The sequence below is a fragment of the Pavona decussata genome, unplaced genomic scaffold (assembly GCF_977016875.1).
Source record: "Pavona decussata unplaced genomic scaffold, jaPavDecu1.1 SCAFFOLD_100, whole genome shotgun sequence".
Lineage (NCBI taxonomy): Eukaryota > Metazoa > Cnidaria > Anthozoa > Scleractinia > Agariciidae > Pavona > Pavona decussata.
In genome coordinates, this window is record NW_028145515.1 from 2,456,340 (window position 1) to 2,472,733 (window position 16,394).

Consider the following 16,394-nt stretch of genomic DNA (forward strand, 5'->3'; position numbering starts at 1 on the left):
ACTTTGACACATGCTGGGCTAGTGACAAATCCATGAAGGAAATGCATTAGTTTTTGGCACACTGGTTGGACTCGTTACTCCAAACTCCACCTTACATTATACTCATTGGATTGGCTTTAACTGACTTTGACACGTGCCGGGCTAGTGACAAATCCATGAAGGAAATGCATTAGTTTTGGTGGCACATTGGTTGGACTCATTATTCCAGACTCCACTGGATTTTCCTAGAAATCCCACTGGACTTTCCTTAACTGACTTTGGCACATGCAGTGCTCGTCACAAATCCATTATATTAAAGAAATGCATCAGTTTTTCTCTTTTACTCCGAACTACACCTTACATTGTACACACTGGATCTGCTTTAACTGACTTTGGCATGGCACGCAGGGCTAGTGACAAATCCATGTAGGAAATGCATTAGTTTTGGTGGCACACTGGAGGAATTAATTCCTCCGATCTCTACCTGACAGTGTACTTACTAGATATATTTTAACTGACTTTGACACATGCAGGGCTCGTGAGAAATCCTTTTTTTTTTTTTGCTATCGACAGTTTCACGGCACTTCAAGAATAGAGCTCACAATCTGAGTTGGTTTGCGTCGCAAACGCAGTTGCAAATACCGTCGGTTCATACTTGTTTCTAAAACAACTCTTATGGTCGTGGAATGATGGGTTAATATTACGCGTCGATTTTTTTTACCCGCGCTGTGCATTTTTCTTATTCTTTTAGTTCCGTACAACCACGAGGATGCATTTCTTTACGGAACCACCTCAAGTTAAGGAGCTAGGAAATGACGACTTCATTTTTCAGTATGAACTACGAGAGAGTACTAAATGAACAGTCAACATGAAAATATGTGTGGTCTGAAAACCTGGCATAGATTTGCAAACAAATAAGGTGATAGATGGAGATGGAGATAGGTAGGTTTATTACATCAATTTACATTGCAGCTAAGTGGCTGAATATTTGCGTAAATTTACAATTCCCTGATATTATTACAAAACTACGCTAAAATTGTCAAAATTTACAAAGGTGAAGTCGCCCGTCGCTTAGCATTCCTTGCAAAGAATCGGCGGGCACGTCCAGTAGAAAAAGAATACAAACAAAAGCAAATTATTAGCAGCTAGAATATCAACAGCACGAATCAGGCTTTGTTTATTGGGATATTGGAATATACAATGTCGAAAAATTGTTCTTTCCACGTTCTTCGTTTTTTTGAAAAGCTCTCCAAGAAGTACTCATTGGACATTCGTTCTCCGTGGAAGCATTAAAATTAACAAGAGGGACCTCGCCGTGCCGCGATGTTCCTTACCCTTGGGAGGGGAGAGGGAGAGAAATGGGAGGACGGGTCGGGGTGGAGGAAGTTAGAGATTCAGTCACTTTACGTCTCGCATGACCAGTATTTCCGAGAATAAAATAAACATTCGAATTATTTTTTTGTTATGTCCGGTTTTGAATGGAATCTTGAATATTTCTCTGGAAATCTTTCCGAAAAAGACCCATTAGCCCCCCCCCCCCCCCCCCCCTCCAAAAAAAAAAAAAAAAAAGAAAAAGAAAAAAAAAAAAACAGAAATAAAACACACTTGGTAAACAGCTGTTATTTTTTAAATATTAATGCTGTGATGAAAGAAAAATTCACCGTTAATATAGTGGGGAAATTTCTACGGGATCTCTTAAGTCTCGCTGGCGATGTTCAAAACTGAGACGTAAAGTTTTAAATTTGAAAACTCCTTTCAAATTTCTAAAATACTGGTCACTAGAGCGTTTTCAATAGAGCGTTTTCATTCACATGACTACCGGCCAAATTGGTTTACTGAAACAAAAGAAAGTATTTGCATAAAAGTAGAGTTCAATTCCCAGAGGTTTAGTTTGGGACACCAACATGGCCGCCATTTCTTTGTTTTGGGACACCAACATGGCCGCCGTGACGTCATGTGAAAACACTCTATACAATAAACAGAAAATGTTCATTAGAAACTCAAGCATGGCTGACTTGTCAAAAAAGAGATCACCATGGGAACAAGAACATGTGGCGGTCTTTGCGTGGCTCTGTCCCTCCACCACCCTCCCAAATCCCTTCTTAACCCCACCCTCTCTAGGGTTACTACAGTGAACTTTACTATTACATCCGCTGAGAATGCCCGGAAAAGGATTCAATCAAGGCTTTTCCAGTATACACTAAACCTGTTATGCTAGCAAGAATACCAAAGATTATCAATGAAATATCCAAAATATAGTGATACATTTTTAGCTCCTTCTTTTTTAGCAAGAGGTGAAAAATTGCTGGCATGATTAAACCAGTAAAAACTTCTGTCACACTTCCCATAAAAGCCATAAAAAGGTCAAAATATGGAATAGCAAATGCGGGGAGGAGTGTTAGGAAATTAATGAGCACCCGGATACCAATAAACCAGACAAGATCGGGAATTTGGAAAGAAAACGAATCGGATGAAACTGATTCTTCAATTATCTGAATTGTCGATATAACCATAAATGGATATGAAAAAAATAAGCTTATAATCAAAATCCCGTTGACAAACCCTCTGAGGATTCCCATGGGAAGGCTGTTCACAACAACATCTTGGACATTTGAACTGAAGGACAGAAATCCCAAAACTGAAAAACCTACTTTTACAATTGTCGCAAAGACGTAGGTCAGTTTGAGCATCGTGCAAAACTGCGACTTATTTTGCATACTTGCTTCAACACCAGGCAATACGGGTGTGCTTAAATAAGTGAATATGATAATTACCACAGAGATTGGCACGTAGTTTATATCCCAAACTAAGATATCCCTTGGAACCCATGTAGAGTAATGTGCTATTCCGTAGACTACAACAGTTACTACAGCTACTGTTAAGGCTACAACACTGATTAAACTAAACCAGGCAACTTGAGACAGATTCCTGACAAAGAGGACTGGAAGTCCAATCGCGGCTACAATAACCATCCATACTCTGTCGGACAGTCGTAACTCAGGGAAAGTAGCCGTCAAAAGAGAGGCGGATAAGACAAGGTTCAACGCTGCGAGATTGAAGATAGTCAAAATCTGATTAGCAACCGCTATAGCACCACCAAAGCGAGGCGAACACGCGCTACCCAGCTCCTTGAAGTTGGACCTGACACGAACTCTTTCGCCAGCATCATTCTTTTCGTAAAGACAGTCTATCAGTATTTTTCCAGTATAGTAGTTGACAACAGGAACAATCAACATTGCTGCAATCGCCACCAGGCCAGCGCGAGCTACTACGTAAGGTAACGCGAGAATGCCTGATCCATTGGTGAAAGAAAACACGTTTGCCGCCGCTTTCCACAGAGGAGATTTGTTCGTGGGCTCAATGTCTTGGTGCTTCGACTCTTCTTCAGTGATGGACACTTGGTCTTCTTCTAACTTTGATGAGTGTGCTGAGTCATCTTTTAACAATTGATACTCAACAGAGTGAATTGATATTGGCATCTTGCCACTCAGGCAACAATCCATTATGTTTGGAGGGTTTAATCCGAAGATCAAGCCGTATAGTCTGCACCTACATAACAGAAGTAAAACACAATGAATGACTAGCTATGGAAGAAATGGTACATTCTCACTCAAAGTATTTATTGTCGCCTTGAGTTTTACAGGACTCTGACAAGAGGCGTTTTCTTATGGCTCTTTAATTTGTCATTTGAACCAAAATTGAATGGGGGTCCTGACGTAGCTGGGGGGGGGGGGGGGTGGGTTACAAATCCTATTTCTAAGCTTCAATTTTACCCCAGATCCCATTCCGTGTATTCAACTTTAATGATCCCTTCCTATTTCCAGTGCTTCCAGTGTGTCAAATCCCATTTTCCTAGTGAAAGAGTGCAATTCCCAGTTCCAATTTTACCCCTTCATCAGTTGTAAACCATCAGTACAAGTTACAGGTGTCCCAAGCTTTCTTGTGTAACCATCCTTGCTGGCTACTAAATTCAGCATTGAGCAGTCATTGCGTTGTTTTAACTTATGCTAAATAATCTTTTAATTTGAACACTTTCGTCTATAAAACAAAAAAAAACATATACCTGTTTTTATTATATGGACAGAATTGTTTCATTGGAAAATACATCACTCGTAAAATTCAGGACTTACATTGAATGAATGAATGAATGAATGAATGAATGAATGAATGAATGAATGAATGAATGAATGAATGAATGGGTGGATGAATGGATGAATGGATGCATGAATGGATGAATGGATGGATGGACGGATGGATGGATGGATGGATGGATGGATGGATGGATGGATGGATGGATGGATGGATGGATGGATGGATGGATTGATGGATGGATGGATGAATGAGTGAATGAATGAAAGAATGAAAACTCATTTCTTTCGTTTCTGAGGGAATGATATGGTGGTTTCAGCAGTTTGCAAAGAAACGGTGCGGGTAAACTGAGGAATGAGTTAGCGGAATGGCATGTGGCATGACGTGCGGAATGCATGATTATGCGAAATTGGATTTATGCGGACTGAGTTAAAGAAATAAATCAGGACTGGAGAGTCCGTCCTGTTTTCGAGCCAGTTTTATAACAGCAGTTGCTTTTTTATGTCTTGATATTAAACAACTAAACAATATATCGAGGACTTTAAATACAAGCCTGGGAAAGAACATGTCTAATCGCTGTCGCTGTTGAGGTGCTGACTTTCACGGGGGACGGGGGGGGGGATACTCCCCTATATGGTCTATCACGGGCACTTGCCGCTGGATAGAGTATGGTCTTTGACCCCTCTGCCCTGAACAGGTTATATCATTTCAAGCGAGTTTGTCCTAATCAGGGTCTGGATCCGTCCTAGACAGGGTATGGCTGCAATACTGTCTTCGAGTATTTGGGAATGGGAGATCAGAGACGTTTATCTACATTTATATAGCAAGTCATCAGTCAACATTAGATCATTTTTAGGACTAGATATTAGCGCTATTGTTTTCAGTATCTAAAAAGGGTCTTATACTAGAGGGCATCGTCCTACAAATGGTAGGTATTTAAGGTTATTTTTGTCCTAAACAGGGTCAGTATTTCTATACCCAGACATGGGTCGAGTACCCCCACCCCCCCCGGGTTAGCTGTAGCTATTCAATACGATGATTAATACATGATATGTCAATTCTGATGCGTTCTCGAACTAAACATATCTATAATTAAGGTATTTTAGCGCCAGACCTCCCAGAGTAATTTCAGACTTATAAACAAAAAGTCCGTCTTATTATCAACAGGTTATCTTAAACTATTTTGATCGATTTTTATCGAATACGATCTCAATATTAGTCACGTTCTTTATTTTTATATTATTATTATCTTTATGATCGAGCATACAGGGTATGACAACTGATCCCTTCCCAAAGGTAAATAACAATAGTCTGTTACCAAATCACCGCCAAAAAAGGGGCGCGCTGTTCTGCTAATTTATTGCGTAAAAATCGTATTTCGCATAATTATGCCATTCTGCACAGTGATTCCTCGTTCTTCAATCACCGATCAGCAAGGGTTTTAGGCAACCTGGGGAGCTGACATTTAATTATCGATCACTGCACACACTACGGCGAAAATTGAAAAAAGTATGTTGATGGAATTAACGCTTCGATGAATCTGTCCTCATTTCGTTCATTTGTATTTTAATTACGCCAACGGTTAGGAATTCTTGATTTATATAAGCAAGATGTATGTTCATATGTATAAAAAAGGCGATGTTGTTCGAATTAAGGCTTCGATTAATCCGTCTTCATCTCGTTCATTACCATTTTCAGATGAGACAAACGGTTTGGAATTCAAAAATTATATAAGCAACATGTACGTTTATATGTATGAAAAAAGGCGATGTTGATAGAATGAATGCTTAGACTGTGAATCTGTCTTCATTTTATTCATTAGTATTTTAATTAGGCAAACGATTCGGAATTCTTGAATTATATAGGCAAGATGCACGTTCTGTACAAAAAACGCGATGTTGATAGAATTAATGCTTCGATGAATCTGTCTTCGTTTTGTCCATTTGTATTTTAATCAGGCAAATAGGACACGGAATTCTTGAATTATATAAGCAACATGCACGTTATGTACAAAAGAGGCGATGTTGATAGAACTAATGCTTCGATTAATCTGTCTTCATTTCGTTCATTGCCATTTTTAGATGAGGCAAACAGCTCTGTATTCTTGAATTATATAAGCAACATGTACGTTCTGTAGAAAAAAGGCGATGTTGCTAGAATTAATGCTTCGATGAAGCTGTATTCATTTCGTTCATTTGCATTTTAATTAGGCAAACGCTTCGGAATTCTTGAATTGAATATAAGCAACATGCACGTTATCAACAAAAAAGGCGATGTTGAAAGTCCTGGTCCGGCGATCGAACACTATGTATCAGCCGGCTGTAATGAGCTTTTAAGAACGCAAGAAGATATGAGACTGATTTTCATAGGCATCATCAAGTCACTCTGGCTTGAGATGTTAAACAAGCCATACCATTGAGATCACTCCATTAGAGATTTCCGAACAGGGAAACAAATTAATCCGCCATGCATGAGACCTGATGTGATATGTGCGGTATAAAAATGCATTACCATTACCTTAATTCTTGGAGAAACCAGTCCGGCTGTTCTCAGTAAGTCAGTCAAGCTTTCTACCCAAGCCAACAATCGAACTAAGAGGTAAACATTCCACTCCAGTAATAGACACTACCCCTTGTGAATGCCATCAGCCGTCATTCGTCAGTTGGCGCGTTGATAACGTTTGTTATTCACTTTCTGGAATTATTGTTTGTTATAACATTAACAGTGGGGGATATTGATAGTGCAAGAATCATTTAGACGTCAGTGTGGGCAGTTGTTTGCCTGGGTTCAGTGATTTAGAAAGAAATTTTCGTTACGGATCAAAAGTTTGAGGAACGCTTTCAGAGGAACAACACAATTGAGTAAAATGAGTCCGCCATGCATGCAGCCGAGGCAGTTAGGGTGCTGACATTTGATTATCGATCAACACAGAGGCAATTACACTCTTTTTTTTTTCTTTTTTTTTTTAACCCTTTTTATAACAACGTTGAGGCTGATATTAACTAAAATTTAAGAACACACTAAGAACGTTACGCACGGCTGACAGCCAGTTAAGAACATTTCTATAACACTCGCCACACATGATGGTTTTCTGCATTTTTTCTATGGTCGAACTTCTGGTAAAGCCAAATTTACGGAGAGTTGGCTGTCGCGACATCCTGTTCCCAGCACTACTAGCGTACAAGGCTCAAATTGCCCCCAAAAATAAGAACCTTCATACTCAGCTCCAAAATTAGACGTTCTTATCCAAAACAAAAGGAGTTTAAAGGAAAAATTTGATTGTCTGTCTTCAGATGCGTTGGTTGTTTGCCCCGATTCACTATCAGCGACTTTCAAAGCATACAAGATGCCTGGAGGGTTCACGCAGGATGTTTTGGTCGATGTAAGCATTAGCGGATGAATGACTACCTACAGTCACCATCTGTTTAAACGTAAAAATAAATAAGAATGCAAATGTAAACACTCAGTTCAGTATTACAAACGGTATTGGTCGTCCTGTCTCCTAAAATGATAACAGAATGGGGTTATGGTATGGTAGAAAGAGAAACACTTCTTCATTTGTACTGTTGCATCAAAGTGACACAAAAATGACTCACTCCGTTATATACCCGCTGACTCAAATCCGCCAACAGGCCTTTTATATTACTGTGGTGTATTTTATAAACTAGTTATTGCTATTGCTAAGTGCCAAGGTATGAATATGTGAAGAGGAGACACCACGCAAACTAAACGCAACAAGTTTAATTTCTAGTTATATAAAATTGAACAGTAACGACAACAAACTCAACTTATATAACATGGAAAACATTCATATCAAGTTTTGGCTGAAAACGCAGGAACATTCAAAATTAAAGCGCTCCAGTATTCAAAGACGTTTCAGTTTGAAAGAAACACTTTTTGTAATGTTCTTTGTTTGAACATTGTACTTGATCCTGAAATCTTCAAGTAACATTAGGTGTTCTTTTAAAGCACGAGATGCGAGACAGCGACGCTTAGTGTACGGGTTGTCTTAAGGCTGGTTTCCATATGATCGCGGATCGCAGATCGCAGATCGCAATAAGGTCTGCGATCGTCTGCCATCATATGGAAACTACTTCTGCGATCGTCTGCGATCCTGCGATGGTGATCGCAGACGGTCGCAGAAGATAGAACCATGTTCTATCTAAAGGCTGGTTTCCATATGATCGCAGACGATCGCAGACCCTATTGCGATCTGCGATCTGCGATCTGCGATCCGCGATCATATGGAAACCAGCCTTTAGATAGAACATGGTTCTATCTTAGATCTAACTGCGATCGTCTGCGATCACCATCGCAGGATCGCAGACGATCGCAGACGATCGCAGACCTTATTGCGATCTGCGATCTGCGATCCGCGATCATATGGAAACCAGCGTTTAGATAGAACATGGTTCTATCTTCTGCGATCGTCTGCGATCACGATCGCAGGATCGCAGACGATCGCAGACTTTATTGCGATCTGCGATCCGCGATCATATGGAAACCAGCCTTTAAGGCCTGTTTAAACGGTTTCGACATTTGACCAACATTCGTTCAACAAAAGTTGTACGGATGTTGGACAAATGTTGGATGAATGGAGTGTTCAAACGGTTCCAACGCAATTCAACATTTTCAAGAACAAAGGAAATGTTGTATCGATGTTGAATGAAAGTTTAAACCAATTTAAAGTTGATTCATCACGCTTTCAACAAGCTTTGAACATTTTTTACACTTTTAACAATGCTGAACGACCTGTTCAAACGTCCCCGACATTTGGTTCAACGGGATGAAAGCATGTTGAAGCAAATGTTGAAACCGTTTAAACGGGCCTTTAGCCGCCTACGTGCAGAGGTGTCCTTGCGTTCACAGTTGAATGAGGAGATTTGATCCGTTCGCGAGGAAAATATGTTTGTTTACGTAAGATTGCTTCATAATAGTTACCATGTTTCTTAAAAAAATTCGCGAAAACTGTTAAGAGTGCGAGGATTCGGTCCATGAAAATAGTTTTTCAGTAACAAATTGACAATCAAACGTGTAATTTTTTTGAAGTAGATTCCCACAAGCGCTCAAACATTTTCGCCTAAGTCCGTCGCGCCAGTGATGATTTGTGATCGATTTCTTCGCCGTGAATTCTCGAATGTCCACTCTGGCCACAATTTTTTCGGCCCCCTTTTTCTGGATTTTCTGGATCCGCCCCCGAATACCCTTACTCGATTTACTCAAAATATTGAGTAGTTTCAACTTACTTTGTTGGGTAAAAATGTGACTCCTATTTCAAGTACGTTAACTAAAATATGGAGTAAAATAAAAGCTTTATTCAAATAGTACGTCATTTTTACTTATTTTCAGGAAGGGCTTTTTTCGCTGTGCAAGGAAATGTGGCGGTCTTTGCGTGGCTCTGTCCCTCCACTCCCCTCCCCAATCCCTTCTTCACCCCAAACTCCCAGGGGTTATTACCATGAATGTCCCCATTACACCCGCTGAGAATGCCCAGAAAAAGATTCAATCAAGGATTTTCCAGTATACACTAAACCTGTTATGCTGGCAAGAATACCAAAGATTATCAGTGAAATATCCAAAATATAGTGATACATTTTTAGCTCCTCCTTTTTTAGCAAGAGGTGAAAAACTGCTGGCATGATTAAACCTGTAGAAACTTCTGTCACACTTCCCATAAAAGCCATAGAAAGAGCAAAATGTGGAATGGAAAATGCCGGGAGGAGAGTTAGGACACTAGTGAGCACCCGGATACCAATAAACCAGACAAGATCAGGAATTTTGAAAGAAAAGGAATCGGATGAAACTGATTCTTCAATTACCTGAATTATCGATATAACCATAAATGGATATGAAAAAAATAAGCTTATAATCAAAATCCCGTTGACAAACCCCCTGAGGATTCCCATGGGGAGGCTGTTCACAACCGCATCTTGGATATTTGAACTGAAGGACAGAAATCCCAAAACTGAAAAACCTACTTTTAGAATTGTCACACAGACGTACGTCAGTTTGAGCATCGTGAGAAATTGCGACTTGTTTTGCATACTTGCTTCAGCACCAGGTAATACGGGGTGGCTAATGTAAGTGAATATGATAATTACGACCGAGATAGGCACGTAGTTTATATCCCAAACTAAAATATCACTTGGAACCCATGTAGAGTAATGTGCTATTCCGTAAGCTAAAACAGCTACTACAGCTACTGTTAAGGCTACAACACTGATTAAACTAAACCAGGCAACTTGAGATAGATTCCTGACAAAGATGGCTGGAAGTCCAATCGTGGCTACAATAACCATCCAAACTCTCTCGGACATTGGTAACTCTGGGAAAGTAGCCGTCAAAAGAGACGCAGATAAGACAAGGTACAAAGATGCAACATTGAAGATAGTCAAAATCTGATTAGCAACCGCTATAGCACCACCAAAGCGAGGCGAACACGCGCTACCCAGCTCCTTGTAGTTAGTCCTGACACGAACTCTTTCGCCCTGATCATTGTTTTCATAAAGACAGTCTATCAGTATCGTTCCAGTATAGTAGGTCATAAAAGGAACTATCAACATTGCTGCAATCGCCACCAGTCCGCTGCGAGCTACTACGTAAGGTAGTGCGAGGATGCCTGATCCATTGAGGAAAGAGAAGACGTTTGCCGTCGCTTTCCACAGAGGAGATTTGTTCGTGAGCTCAATGTCTTGGTGCGTCGTCTCTCCCTCAGTGATGGACACTTGGTCTTCTTCTAACTTTGATGAGTGAGCTAAGTCATATTTTAACAATTGATACTCAACAGAATGAATTGATTTTGGCGTCTTGCCACTCAGGCAACAATCCATTATGTTTGGCGAGTTTAATCAGATGATCAAGGCGTATAGTCTGCACCTACATAACAGAAATAAAACACAATGAATGGGTAGGTATGGAATAAATGGTGCAATCTCACTCAAAGTATTTATTGCCACCATGAGTTCTACAGGACTCTGTCTGACAAGAAACAGACGTTTTCTTGTGGCTCTTAGTTAATTTGCCATTTGAACCAAAATTGAATGAGGGGTACAGAAGTGGTGGCAGCTGTTGGAGGGGGGGGGGGGGGGGGGTTGATTACAAATTCCATTTCCCAGCAGCAACCCAGATCCCATTCCGTGTATCCAATTTTAATGACCACGTCCCATTTCCAGTGCCTCCAGTGCGTCAAATCCCATTTTTGCAGTGAAAGAGTGCAATCCCCCAACTCCATATTTACCCCTTCATCAGAGGCAAATCATCAATGCGAGTTACAGGTGTCCCAGGCTCCCTTGTGTTACCATACACGTGTGTAAATTAAGCATTGAGCAGTCATTGTGTTGTTACAACTTATGCTAAATAATTTTTCAGTAGGAACATTTTCGTCTATAAATAAACGACAAATACTTGTTTTTGTTATACGGACAGCAGTGTTCAATTGGAAAATACATCGCTCGTAAAAATTCATAGAAAACTATTCCGGGACCCGAGGGGCGTATTTTCCATATCATCACTAGTGATTACATTGATGACGTCATGTCCGCTTCATGGTTGTTTGTGGAGACAAATAATCAAACAAATTTTATTGAACTACATCCGGGACCCGAGGGGTGTAAGCAATAAACAACTAATGAAACAAATACCTTTTTTGAATGCAAATTTATGAAATATATATTTGGAACTGAGGATGAAAGATCAAATAGAGAAAGATCCTCGCAGTTAGTACGCAACTTAAGCTGTTGCGAAAAGAAAGCAGTCATTGTGATAGAAGTCAAATTCTCTGCCCTTTGAGGTAAATAGTTCGACATTTGAGTCATTGTTGTTCTTTGTCCGTCGAGGCGAAAGGAAAGCTTGCAACCATAGATTCAAAATGTAGATCCCTCGTTAAAGCTTGCACTTTGAGGCGAAATCTGAGTTGTTCTCACCCGTTGAGATCATTCATGGATTCGACCGCCGAATCAAATTGTTTTTTTTTAGCCGTTGAGACGCTAAAAAACCTTTCCAAGCACAGTACTAAATTGTCGTTCGTTCGTCAGTATTGCTGGAAGGCGGCTAGCGATTTCTGACGAAGATAAGCTTAATTCTCGCGATCCCTAATTTACAGCATAAAACATGGAAAACACCGACCGCGTTTCATGAATACGGATGACACCTTAGTCGATCGATCTTTCATTTCTCGTGGACTTTTACCCTACCATATCTAATCTAAATACGGTATTGTCAATATTTTCTTCCAGCTGTAATGCCAGCACTTGACCCATTGCCCGCACCGCGAAAAAAAGGCGCGTTCTTCAGTTAATTTATTTATTCATTCCGCATATAATTCGTACTTCGCATAATTATGCCATTCCGAAAACTCAACTCATTCCTCCTTCTACTATCACCGATCAGCAAGGTTTCTGGGCAAACTAGGGAGCTGTCATTTAATTATCGATCACCGCAGACACTTATTATACCTAAGGCGAAAATTAAAATTATGTTGATAGGATCAATGCTTTAATGAATCTGTCAGTATTTTAATTAGACAAACGGTTAGGAATTCTTGAATTATACAAACGACACGTTATGCAGTAAAAGGCGATGCTGAAAGCCCCGAACGAACAATTTATATCAGTGCATTGTAATGAACTTTCGAGAACACCAGAAGTAATGAGAGTGAATTTAACCTCGATTGTCATAGGCATTGATCATTGGTGCCCAAGGCAGGGTCTCAGATATTAAACAACCCATTGTACCTCCTTTGAGATTGTTCCTTTAGCGATCCGCTTCCAAAAGAAAAACACATCTCACCCTAATTCTTTGAGAAGCCAATCGGTTCTCAGCGAACCCAGTAGAACTTTCTACCCAAACCAGCAGCCAAACTTAGAGGTAAACATTCGACTCCGGTAATAGGCACTACCTTTTGTGAATTAATGTCATTCCGGCGTCATTCTTGATTGGTGGCGCATTGATAACATTTGCGTTTCGAATTATTATTTGTTTAAAACAGTGCGGGATTGTTAGGAGAGAAAATCAATAGCTTACTGTAGTTGCTATAGTTGTGATGCTCTCGTTACTGAATAACGAATTGTACTATTGGATCTTTCAGCACGCGTAAAAACAAACCATATTTAGCCATGTTTAGTATTAAGCCATTCATATTTACTCGAATTGCCATTCATTTGTTCGCTTTTAGAGAATAACTTAATTGTTACTTATTTTGCTCGGCGAGGACGCCTCGATTTAAGGAAGGACGGATGTTACGAGAAATTTCGCGTTTCACTTTAATACGTTTAGCAAGCGCGTTTCAATAGCTTTGCATTTGGAATAGAATACATAATCAGGTGGTTACAATACAATAGCTTTGAGATTTTGAATAGAATATTTAATCAACTTATATATGGACACAAGAAGTGAACATTCTCGGTTGTATTGACAACCGTAGTGATTTGTGTGTCATCGTTCGATATTTTACTTGTTTTCGCTTTTGCTGCTTCATTTTTAGCTGTTTATCTTATGTAATTTTCGCTTATAATCATTCGTTTCCATTATAAACCAGCATAGGGTTTTCAAACAAAGAATTCTTATTTTAATTTATTCTAGTTCAACAGGTGGTTTGTACACGTGTAAGAGTACGTGGTACGTGGCTCATGTACTTTGCTCGATCACGCGAGTCCTTAACCTTTGTACTGAAATCTTACGAGTCAGCAATTCTTTTGATGTATGCTTAGTTTCCGCAGTCAAAGTTCAATTTCCTTTGTTACGGATATAGTCCGGAAAAGTACTCTCCTTATAAGGAACTCTCAACAATTAAGCGCACGTGAAAATAATATATTCATAAGTGACCTTGTCTGTTGTACCCTCGTGCGATTACAACATGCAAGCGTCTTGAACAAAAGAAAGTACTTTAACCTTTTGTAATTGATAAGTATATAAGCACTAGGCGTACAATTGTAAATCGGTTACATCGTGGTTACATTCAAGATAACGTCCTGTTTACATCAAGGTTAGAAACGCAGTGCTGAATAAACCTATGCTGGATTGAAGAAGATTGTCTATTCTCTGCTGTTCGTCGAGTTCCAGTTGGCCAGATCCCTGTACCTAAGAGTTGTGACGAGCTCTGTCTTGCTAGCGAGCGAGTGCTCTCAAGCTAATTCCCCCCGTTATTGTCAAGTCGCCGTCGAAGTTCAATTTGTCTCTCCCGTGCGCTCAAGCAAGGAAAACTCCGTCGCCACAAGGAAAAACCCGTCGTCACAGTAGGTGGAGAAGAGTGGGGCTAACTGGATCGTCGCGAAGCCGCCGAAGAAGAAACGAAAACGCCAAGTTCCAGTCAAACAGGACAGCAAGCGATGTAACCCCTTGAACGCCGAACAAGATTACAAGCGCCGTTCAAGTACCGTGAGTAATATTTATGCCATTTGTAATCCTATGAAGTCAGTGAGGAAAGTTATACGAAAAACATTGCCTAGATATAATTTACGAAGTAATCCTGTATATCATTCAAGTACGCCTAAAATTAAAGTAAACAGTTACGTTCAAGTTGATTTATCGCAAGAGGAGATCAGTGCCTTGTTCGAAGAGTTACCTTTTCAAGTATCTCCAAGCGACGACGAGTTACCAGAAGACAGCGCGTGTCCCAGTATATTGAATTATAGAACCGTACCACATCCTCGAAGCTCCACAGCCTTTTCCACGCTCGGTCAAGCAGACGTTACTACACGCGAACCCCTCGATATCAGCCTTGATTCAAGCAGTGAATCCTTAGTCTACCCAAGTGTACGAGAAGCCGCGAGTCCCACGAATCCGCCTGATTCGCCCGAATTTGATCCCGCAGATTTACAGTCCTTTGTGTACAGAACGCCCCAAAAGGCCGGTCCGGCCCGCATCGCATTACAAGTAGAGAACATTTCCGATTCTGACGAGTTAGAAGCACGAAGAGCGGGCGAAGAAAATCAGCAACAGTCTACGCCTTCACAGCCTCCCGTTATCAATTCACCCGCGGATTTGGTGAAGTTAGTTTCTCGCCGAGAATCAAGCGACAGAGACAACCTTAGTGACGGCTCTCTCGAATCCAGTATCAGTGAAGACGAGTTTAGTAATAGTAGCGAAGATAATTTAGAAACTATGGATCCTGCATTTGCTCACCATATACAGGATCAGATGGCCTCCATCCAAGCGCAATTACAACAACAACAAATTCAGCAAAACCGGACAAATCGAGCCATGGAACAAGCGCCGATCCCTGAGTCCGCCGCGACGCGGAGACCTGTTCCTTTTCACGGTTTTGATTCCGAAGATGTCAATAGATGGCTCGACAAAGTAGAATATTATTTAAACTTAAGGCGGATTGATATCGCGAGTCCCACAGCCGTTGCTGAGTTAGTCTTGAATCTCGCAGGACCCGCGGAAGATTTCTTTTATTCTCTGCCCGCGGATCGCAAAGGAACTTTCGCACAATTACGCGATGAACTGAGAGAGCGATTTTCCAATGACAACCAGAGTTGGATTACGTGGCAAGCGATCTCTACTCGACAACAAGGTGCCTTCGAACCACTCGATACGTACTTAACCGATTTGACGAACAAGTTCCGAAGGTTGAATATCGCTGATGCAGACAAGATGAGGCATTTTGTTCGTGGTCTGAGGCCCGAACTACGAGAAACTGTCCTTTTAAGACAACCGAAAACGTTCCGCGAAGCCGAAGAGATCGCCAGACTTACATCTGCTGTAAAAACCACTATGGCAACTGCCCCGGAACCTGGCGTGGCCAATCCAATCCACGACCTCTCGAAGTTTGCCCATACTCTCCTGGCCGCGAATGCGGGTAATACAACGTCAACGAGCGATGCTTTACGACCTTTAATGGCCAAAATAGATGACTTGGCAAGTAAACTGGGTGTTACAAGCGGACAGAAGACCATACCGGTTGCTGCACTCTCCGATAGCGCTCCCAGTTCTGTTCCCGTAAAGTCGGAAAACCCGCCTGCATGGGTCGAAACCTTGTTGGAAAAATTGTCTCAGAGACCACAAACCTCAAACTCAGTTGTTGCTGCACTGAACGAACCTTCTGGCGAACACTCTGGAGCAATACACAAGACAAGAAGCGAATTTCAACAATTAAAAGAGATGATCCAGAATCTTGGACGAGAAATGGATGCCAGGATACGCGGTCTCGCTCGTCGCCAACAACCACCGCGCGCCGAACAACCCAGAGAGAGAACCCGCGACGGTCGTCCCGTGTGTTTCACTTGTGGAAGAGTTGGCCATTTACAAACTAGCTGTCCGGAACGTCGAAATACTGCTTCGCGAACAGCTCCACAGCAACCACAACAGTCATACAGGCCAAATTA

The 16,394-nt window shown here is 41.0% G+C and overlaps 2 protein-coding genes and 1 pseudogene across 3 annotated transcripts in view; 1 reads left to right on the plus strand and 2 right to left on the minus strand.

The window, feature by feature from the left end:
* LOC146472314 (cyclic GMP-AMP synthase-like receptor 3 pseudogene) overlaps window positions 1-16,394 on the plus strand; it is a 112,800-nt pseudogene that overhangs the window by 42,806 nt on the left and 53,600 nt on the right. The gene's annotated exons all lie outside the window — the stretch shown is intronic.
* Window positions 1,636-7,029, minus strand: LOC146472319 (vesicular inhibitory amino acid transporter-like). The gene is made up of 2 exons (XM_085119827.1): window positions 6,586-7,029; window positions 1,636-3,528 (listed from the first exon to the last, which is right to left on the minus strand). The coding sequence occupies exon 2, from the start codon at window positions 3,480-3,482 to the stop codon at window positions 2,124-2,126; it is 1,359 nt and encodes a 452-aa protein (XP_084975953.1). The 5' UTR covers window positions 3,483-3,528; window positions 6,586-7,029; the 3' UTR covers window positions 1,636-2,123.
* On the minus strand, window positions 9,540-10,898 carry LOC146472320 (vesicular inhibitory amino acid transporter-like). Its single transcript, XM_085119539.1, has one exon. It carries the CDS (start codon window positions 10,896-10,898, stop codon window positions 9,540-9,542), a length of 1,359 nt encoding a protein of 452 aa, XP_084975665.1.